General features: G+C 44.6%; 1 protein-coding gene across 1 annotated transcript; it reads right to left on the reverse strand.

Moving 5' to 3' along the window:
* Positions 1–413: 413 nt before the first annotated feature.
* LOC121549246 (bone morphogenetic protein 2) lies at positions 414–7,012 on the reverse strand. The gene is made up of 3 exons (XM_041861101.2): positions 6,626–7,012; positions 5,260–5,627; positions 414–1,699 (listed from the first exon to the last, which is right to left on the reverse strand). The coding sequence occupies exons 2-3, from the start codon at positions 5,612–5,614 to the stop codon at positions 786–788; spliced, it is 1,269 nt and encodes a 422-aa protein (XP_041717035.1). The 5' UTR covers positions 5,615–5,627; positions 6,626–7,012; the 3' UTR covers positions 414–785.
* Between the last annotated feature and the right edge of the window lie 2,846 nt (positions 7,013–9,858).

A 9,858-nucleotide genomic window follows, 5' to 3' on the forward strand; every position in this document is an offset into this window, starting at 1 on the left:
CCAGGGATCTGTGCAATGCCATGTAGGCCTACAGGAGGAAAACATCTCGCTGTGTTTTCCTAGACCTCCCCAGAGACCTTATAACATCTGTAGAGATGTAACTGCCTTGGACCCTGTTGTGATTCTGTACCCCACTGCAGACCATTACACCACTTACACTGACCCATTCAAAACACACCACCAGGCTCCAGTTACTGTACATTTATCACAGGAGGTGTAAATGCTTCATCTTGGCATTCACTATTAGAGCATTAGCTTTTAACCTTGTCTTCTTTGGGGTTTTTTGCGGCTAATTTATGTGGGAGAGGTTCTGCTACTTTTTGACCCCTTGACATCCTTAGTGTGATTTGAATGCTTTTAAACACACACTGGGAAGTCAGCTGGACAAGTGTGGACAATTGGAGCAACCAAAGTGTTTTCTCACGATAAATACACATTATTTATTTACAAATAAAGTGGTTATAATAGAAATAAATACAAATAAAAATCTGAGCATTGTACTTCATGTGGTATTGCACCCATTTTGAAATGTACATCAGAAATACATTTTCAAAACCAGTAAAGGATTATTCCTCTGATTAAAATATTTATTTTTCCCAACTTTAAGTAGACATAAATATATTCATATATAGTTGTTTTTTAATCTTCTTCGAAAATAGCTCTGTTTGTATCTTTTCTGTCATATAAATAAAACGTCTTCATTGGGAAACCGGGTGCCCATATAACCTCACACTCTCTCTCTTTCTCAGTCTCTCCATCCCTCCATCCTTCTGTCTCTGTGTGTCTCACCGGCAGCCACATCCCTCCACCACCATATCCTGGTAGTTTTTGAGGATGACCTTCTCATACTCATCCAGATAGAGCAGTGATATGGGGCTGAGCTCTGTGGGCACGCAGCACGCCCGGGGGATGTTGGAGTTCACAGAGTTGACAAGCGTCTGAACGATGGCATGGTTGGTGGAGTTGAGGTGGTCGGCCAATGGGAAGGGGCACTCCCCATGGCAGTAGAAGGCGTGGTAGCCTGGGGGCGCCACTATCCACTCGTTCCAGCCCACGTCGCTGAAGTCCACGTAGAGGGCATGTCTGCGGCAGTTGACCTTGTGTTGGTGCTTCTTCCTCTGTTTCCTGTGGCCTGCTGCCTGTCTCTTGTCCCTGTGCAGCACTGCATTCCCCCGCCCATCATGACTGTAGGTCACCAGCAGGGGGCGAGCCTGGGGCCATGAGTCCTGGTCCTCGTGGAGGGAGCGGCTCACCCTGACGTGCCGGCTCCGTCCTTGGCCCTCCGCGCCCCCCAGGGTGTCTGGGTGGAGCACCTCCACCAGGAAGCCGTGGTTGTGGCGCACCCTGGAGGCCCACTGGGACACTGCGGGGCTGACGTCAAAGCTCTCCCAGCGGCTCAGAGAGTCCTGCACCAGCCGCGTGTCCAGGAGGCGCATCAAGGGTTCCCCACGGGGAGACGCAGGGGCTCCAAACACCTCGTACACGTTGATACGATGGAAGCCACCAGCACTGGTACTGAAGCTGTTACTGCTGTTGTAACTGGTGTTACTGGTGGGAGCTGCTGTGGCCCCCAGGACCTGGTCCCTGTACACCCGGAGCTCTGCAGAGGTGATAAGCTCTTCTCCAGGGATGGAGGTGAGGTTGAAGAAGAACTGCTGGGTGGTCCTGCCCTTCAGACTGGCCAGAGCCTCCATGGACTCTATAAGAGAGAAGGATAAGGAGAGAGCTAGGGTCAGTGGATGATGTTGACATAGACATTCATGGTTAAGATCAGGACATTGTTTTTTTACTACGAAGGTTGTGTTGGTGGTAGAGTAACTCCATGGAGAAAGTTACTGGGAGTGGAGGACAGCCACTAATGGCAGATACAGTGCTTACACGGAGAGCATGCTGCAATGTGAAAAATGTAGAGGCAAACATGTATGGATTTATAGATTCTACAGGAGCAGGGAAGAAGATTGACCAAGGTTTACTGTCCTGACAAACGGGTATTCTTTCCACAGCTCACTACAACACACAGACACACACACACCCAGACACGCACACACACAAGAAACATGAGACAAGCATCCCTCCCTCCCAGTCCTACATGACTAGATTCATTGTTGTCATACATGTCATCATACACACACTCACTAACTCCAATGTAAAGGCAAAAGCTAACAATTATTTATTTATTTTATTTAACCTATATTTAACTAGGCAAGTCAGTTATGAACAAATTCTTATTTACAATGACGCACCGCCCTATGGGACTCCCAATCCCGGCTGGATTGTGATACAGCCTGGAATCGAACCAGGGTCTGTAGTGATGCCTCTAGCACTGAGATGCAGTGCCTTAGACCACTGCACTTGGGGACCATCCAACTGCAATACGGCCAGGTTCATAAATGTAATCAGAGTAAATGTCATGACATCAAAGCAGTGGCGTTCCAATGTTGATATGATCAAGCAAAGATCAGTGATAGCATCTAACCATTATGCATGCGAGGCCACTAAATGCCATGGAGAATGTTCTGCCCTTTAGGATTTGGCTGCTACATGATGGAGTGCTGTTATTATTGAATGTGTGGAAAAAGGAATTGTCGTCCATCATGGAATCATCAAAGCTAGATTATTATGACACAATGATGACCATAGGGAAGTATATCTAATTTATCTGTATGTCTAATTTATCTTAATGTTGTTTACACCTTTTTTGAAGCAGTCTATAGCTACACATTTTATTCCTCTGTGCATATTTGGCCTGATTGAGAATGAATTATTAACATTAGTGTTTAAAACAAATTTCAGATACATATGTCAATGACAGCACTAATATTTTCTTGATTGTAGTCAAACTTTGAACATTTACCTTTAAGTGTTTTACAGATGGCACAAAGACATGCTTGTTATCTGTTTGGAGTGGTAAAATAAACACTAACTTTTTCAAAGGAGGCATTTAGGAAATTCCACCCCCTCATCCTAAATCTCTCTCCAGAAGCACAAAGACCTCAATTAGACCCATCAATCCTTATTGATGTGGGAAAACCCCTTCTCTCTACTTCTCTCCTTCAAACCCCTTCTTTCCTTCTCTCTTTCGCCCACTCATTCCAAAATCCCTCTCTCCCCTTCACCCTCTCTCTATCTCCCTCCTCACCCCAAATCCCCCCTCGCTCTCTCTTTCGCTCCAAATCTTTCTCTCTTTTCCCTCTGTCTCTCTCTCTCTGTCTATCCAGATTCCTGCTGTGTGAGTGAAGGAGGTGCTGCATGCGCTGTGTGAACAACATGTTGGGCCTTGTCTAAGAGTTGTGAACCACAGATATGAGTGTATCAAGACTCCTAATTTCTTGACTCTCTGTGTGCCAAAACAAAAGATAACGGCTAATATTAGGTCATTCATCTCTGCCTGTCTCTGGCAGCCGGTTACTGTGTTAGGCCTGGAAATGTTCTGTTTGGCAAAAAAATAGTTATTTTTTAAAACTGATATCACAGAAATGAATTATCCCTCTGAAATTAATATCACGGAACAGATGTGAAGAATGGATAGGGCTTCAGGCTTTGACATTATGGTTTACATGTGTAGCTACACGTATATTAAACATATAGGACCCCCCACTCTTCCCACTTCTACCATAGGAACAGTCTATATATCCAAAACCATGCAGCGCTGGAGCACAGGATGAAAAGACAGGAGGATGCAAGGATAAATAACTAAACATGGCTTAAATGTATCCCAAAAGCGGAAGTTTACACTAGTGGAGTGAGTGGTCTTAATCCCAGTCACCATGCCAGCCAGCCAGTGTGGTTTTTGTAGTGTGTCAGTGGTGTTTGTAGTGTTTCAGTGGTGTTTGTAGTGTCAGTGGTGTTTGTAGTGTCAGTGGTGTTTGTAGTGTGTCAATGTGTCCACTGGGTGTCATCCCTACCAGGCCTCAGGAGAGGAGAACACCCAACCAACCACCCATCCTGACCCAACCACCCCAATGAGTCATTCACTGTGTGGAAACTTCCCCATGCAGTGAAACACTCAGGAGTCTGTGTAGAAGGCCACCCATGGACACATTGGGCATGTACTATACACTACTGGAGCATGAGGGGAAACGCTTTTTTTAAAGTTTCTATATTTGGTTTTCATGTTTCTATATTAACTGTTCTGGTCTGTTTTGTTGCAGCACTGTAAATGTAGTGCCCAGATGAGCTATTTGCCTAGACTAGAGGGTTAGACATCCACTGAACACATGCACACCTCTCTACCCACTGTTACTATACAACATAGTACAGATACATATGCACAGACAGATACAATACCAAATAAAAAAACATGGCCAGAGTTCACATCACCCAAAGAAAATGTCCATTTGTGCCTCCAGTTCAACTCTTGGATCAAATATCTCATATTTAGTTTAGCATTTAGACCAATTGGCCCTTACTGAAACAATAATCTGGTCTGCATGTGTTTCTGAGGTATATAAATGTGTCATTTTAATGTGAAATCTCGCAGTCAGCGACGCATATGTAGCTACATAATAAGTATGCACGACTAATTACGTGGTTCTATTATTTGAACGTCCATAATTGCGCATAAAGAACGCGCCTTGAGAGAGCGATTGGGAAAGGATAACGCGCACCCCCAAAACCATGATGAGTAACGGACTGACTAGTCCTGTCTAAAAATGAGACGGAGCTATGTCTGCCACAGTGGCCTCTGTCATATTGCGTGTGTAGACAGTGTAGTGTAATGTCACGTCGTGTGTTATTGAAGTAGCAGCAGGGCGATGACTATCACTTGCGCACGCACACGCACACCGCCCTTTCTTTATCCCTCTCCTGTGGTGCGTGTCTGGAAAAACTGTTTTCAGGGCCCACGCAAACACCATCAATTATTAAGAAACAAATTACCCTTGTGATACCACTCACCACCCTTGATGTTTTGATGCTTGTTATAGCACAGTCAATGGAATGTTCCGGGTAACGTGTTACATCACCGCATATTTCAGGGATTAGGCTACTTTGCACTTCAAAGTCATCGAACCCTGACAATTAGTTTTACTCGTTACATTGTTAAATTACCCTTTGTTATTATAATATGATATACTTATAACGGGACGTGTCCCCTGACGCGTGTCACTCTGTTAGGATATGAGTGGGCCTGTCATAAAAAAGTGTAATTGCTTTGAAAATCCTCTTCACACTCTGAGTCATGTTTAAATACAGGTTTGACATGTCTGAGGGAGCAGAGATGCTCCACCTTGCCAGGTGAAATATGCCACTAATACGTACCTTCATGGTGAAAGCTTCTAATCGTGTTGGCCTTGCTGGCGGCTCTCTCTGCATGCCTCCCCATGCTCCGGGGCAGTTTAGTGCTGTGGTCTCCGTTCACCGAGTGCATACGGTACAGGTCCACCATGTACTGAGGCACCACAGCCTGTCTGCTCGGGTTCGGCCTCCGCTTAAGTCCGAACATATTGAGGAGCCGCAGCTCGAACTCGTTGAGAAAGTTATCCGACTGCTCCGGGTTCTGCTTCCCGGACTCACTGTACTTCCTTCGGCCGACCTCGGGGATTAGTCCCGCAGCGCCTCCCAGCAGCACCTGAGCCAGCAGCAGTACCATGAGAGAACGAAACACGGCGACCATGGTCAGTCAGTCCCTGAGAGGAGAGGAGAGGAGAGCAGTTTATGTCAATACACATACGCCGCGACACAACACACAGCCAGCTATCGACAGGAGAAACGTTGGAGGTTCACTGTAAAATTCCCCCCAGCTAAACTGCGATAAACTGTTTCTTCCATATAATAGCAATTTGTATCAAAGCAGGTTAAAAGAAAAGACACGTCACTTTGAAGTAAAGAACAGAAAGGTTGTGAATAACATCCCCACGGGCTATGCCAAGTGAAATAGGCGATTGATCTTTTAACATTATAGAGGCAAAACTAAAACACCAGAATATCAAGGTGAGGAAGTTATGAAAGAGAATTGTCAAACAAAAAAAGTGGATGGTAGCCTACAGGAATGGAGAAAAACAAAGAACCTGGAGGAAGAAGGGAGAGAGAAAACAGCAGACAAAAAGTCTGCAATTACAGAAGAGATAAGAGGACGTGTTTGGTGGGGGTGTATAAAAGAAATACTACATAGCCCTTAGAACACACAAAGCATGACAGAATGTAGGCATCAAAAAGGTTCCAGTAGAGACAATCGTGGCAGCAGTCAGATAGCGCTACAAGCGTCTATTTGGTGAGGCTTTGACGGCCATGTATGACTATAATCATGCGGGATAGAGTTACTTCAAGGGGCTCGCAGGTGTGAGATCTAACGTGCGTATCCTGGCCATATGTACTCCACTGCGCAGACAAGACATCAAAAACACCTAGGCCTACATCAAAAGGACATATCCTTAAAATACTACCAGTATACATTTTTGTATGTACAGTATGTTTTGGAATTTATGTAACCCCCGCCAAAAAATGTTTCACAAAAAATTACAAAATGAAAAAAAGAAACATCTTGAATAAAATGTTGTTTTTTCTCGAGAGGGTTATTAGATCCAGAATACTCAGTGGATGGATAGTTTATGAGCGTTTCTAAACTTTTCCCTAAATATAACAGTTGTCATTGACTTCAATAATGAATACTTCTAACTTTTTTTACCTGATAAGGAAGCGCTGTGTCCAGTCGTCCTTCCAGCTTTGGGCTCCAATAAATTCCACATTAATTCGTGTTTATTCCACGCTTTTCCTCTGCGGACGAAAGACAGTCCGTGCACTGCTCCGACCGATTTCTCTCGCACATATCTCCGAAGCTGGGAATCTGGAGACTTCTAGGTCAATAGAATAAAAAAATATTATACGTTCTATCTATGAGGAGGAAGCGGACTGGTGTAGGCAGGAGCGATCTAAGTATAAAGCAGCGCCGTTGAACATCTTCAAATGCGAATTTATAGATAACGTTTAGCAGAGACCGGGTGTAGAAGATCAGACTGTATAGTCTGTGGCTGTGGGTTTGGGAGCTTAACCTCTCTCTCCTGTGCGTGGCACACTGTAGCAGTCCAATTGATTGGTGCCTTCTCTTCCCCAAACGAGGCTTTTTGTCGTCCAGTGATGTCACCAACGCAGAGCTGTCAATCATGTCGATTCCAAAGCACCTCCTGTGCATTTTCAACCAGTCCTACTGCACCTACAGTAGCCTGCCCAAACTCGCGCTGCTACACAGACAAAATGCTCCTTTAAATGTGTTTTGGCTCTTACAAAATGACTCAAATATGAGACTTTCTTTAATAATAGGCCTTGACTTTTATTCGTTCGTGTGATCTAAAGTTGTTTATTTTGACAGCGTCAAAATATTTAACTTTAGGTTTTCTTTTCCTTTTTAGAAAATAGGCAACTCATCGTTCTGCATTCTTCTCCTGTTCGTTCTCATTTTATGCAGAACCAGGCATATATATATTTTTACAAGTAGGCTATTTCATTGTTGATCATAGAGAACAATAACTTGAATGCCATTTTTAGAATTGTAAAAACTGCAAAAGTTCAAAAACGAACCAGAGCAAGTGCGCCAACGTGTGGGTGGACTATATTAATCCATATTACGCACGAATGTACCTACACACACACACACACACACACACACACACACACACACACAAAACAACATTTAATGCCTTGCACAGTAGCATAAGGAAATATAATTATATGTGACAAAATTGGCAGAGTACTATCCAAGTGCAAATATGGTATAAACTGCCTGTTGGCCTACAGTTCTCAATTGTAAATACAGTGGCGATCCCCCCTGTGTGTCAGATCCCTATGGATGATTGATCAACATGTGTTAATTCCTGGATTAAGCATGTTTGACTATTGGATTCAAACTAATTGACAATGAGCTGGGAAATGTGTTGTTTTTGGTAGATTAGGGGGATTAGGATCTGTAGTGACTGACTGTCCTATCCTCATCCCTCAGCGCTGACCTCTGAACTTCACCCCTAACTGGAACTGGTATCCCTCCTGTCCTGTCCTTTGTCCTGGGAAAAGGGACAAGACAAAGATGCACCAAGTCCATAGTCTTCTCCAGGCTGGACCCATTCAGTTTGAAAATATTCAATGATTGCCTGAGAAAATGAACTGTAGCGGTGTTTCAGTCTCATCGGGTCAAGCTCAACCCTGAAACACCTTGTTTATTGATGCTTTGCACAAGTTTTCACTACTTCATTTCTGAGTAGTTGTTTCTCTCGTCACATGTGTTCCAACAAGCTCCTCCATTTCTCATAGAGTAGATACTGTCAAGTACCAGCCCCCAGCTAGGGGGAAGAGAAGCTAGGGTCCATCATTGATGGGTGGTGTTAGCTGTATACAAGCCTGTAGCCTTTACTCAGCAGCCCTGATGTTAGAGACATCTCCATATGAAAACCCCTCATTGATTACAGCTAGTTATTTATATTAAGTGATGATGGTAGGGTGGATGGTTGTGTTGTGACCAAAGCAATGGGCCTGTTTTGTTTGCTGAGATGTCAATAGATTAAACCCCATTGAGATCAGAATATATCTTTGTCTGCTTCCAGGACAATAACATTTTATGAAGAATAATCCCCCTGGATCATCTATTTAGCAATTAAAATACAGTAGGAGCTGAGGGAGCATACATACCTTCTCCTGACTGACTGGCTGGCTGACTAGCTGGCTGGCTGACTGGCTGACTGGCTGACTGGCTGACTGGCTGACTGGCTGACTGGCTGACTGGCTTATTGACTGACTGGCTGGCTGACTAGCTGGCTGGCTGACTGGCTGACTGGCTGACTGGCTTATTGACTGACTGGCTGACTGGCTGGCTGACTGGCTGGCTGGCTGACTGGCTGACTGGCTTATTGACTGACTGGCTGACTGGCTGGCTGACTGGCTAACTGGCTGACTGGCTGGCTGACTGGCTAACTGGCTGACTGACTGGCTGACTGGCTTATTAACTGGCTGGCTGGCCGGCCGACTGACTGGCCAACTGACAGGCTGGCCGACTGACTGACAGGCTGACTGACTGGCTGACTGGCTGTCTGACTGACTGGCTGACTGGCTGACGCTTTAGGCTCTGAGTGTCTTTGAACTCTACCTCTCTGGCCTTCTTTACTTCTGTCTCTCATTCTGTTCTCTTCCTCTTTCTCTTTCTTTACATCTGTCTTTCTCTAGGTTAACAATGGCAAATAAAAATATTCACAGCTGATACTGACGGCAAAGCTAATTTATTCATCTGGGGACCAATTCATTCATTTATTTATGTTATTCATTCATTCATTTACATAAACACACCACCTGGATATGTCATAACACACCTAATGATATAACAAACTACATTTCCCGCATTGTTCTCTTCCCCTGAGTGCCACAGTTGGGTCCAGACTGTTGCCAAAACAGCACTCTGTGTTGCTCTAAATTGGCAGGTAAAAGCTGTTAGTATTTAGATGCTTTAGATGAAAGGATAAGGTGGTCTCTCACACAGTGACCTGTGACTATCTTTAATTACCCAAGGAGAGGATTAGAAGGGGAGAAATAGAGGGTTTATCTGATCCCTGCTTTCTGTGTGTGTGCATCCATGCGTGCGTGCGTGTGTGTGTGCGCGTGTGTGTGTGCGTGTGTGTGTTTGTGTTGGCACAGCTTGTGACAGGTAGAGAGTAATGTGTCCAGCACCCCAGAAGCCTCCCCTGAGGGAAGTGATCAGTGCTATCCCCTCCTCTCAGTCCAATTCAGCAGACCACACAGCTCTCTGGATTCTGGAGTCACTCTGAGCTTCATTCACTAGTTGGTATCATTGTCTGCGGAGAAAGTAGTTATCTACTGGGGTTATCTAGAATTAGTGGCAGATCCAATTATTTTGTTGGTTGAAAAGAACAGTAAACAGAA

This window comes from Coregonus clupeaformis, chromosome 33 (assembly GCF_020615455.1).
Source record: "Coregonus clupeaformis isolate EN_2021a chromosome 33, ASM2061545v1, whole genome shotgun sequence".
Classification (NCBI taxonomy): domain Eukaryota; kingdom Metazoa; phylum Chordata; class Actinopteri; order Salmoniformes; family Salmonidae; genus Coregonus; species Coregonus clupeaformis.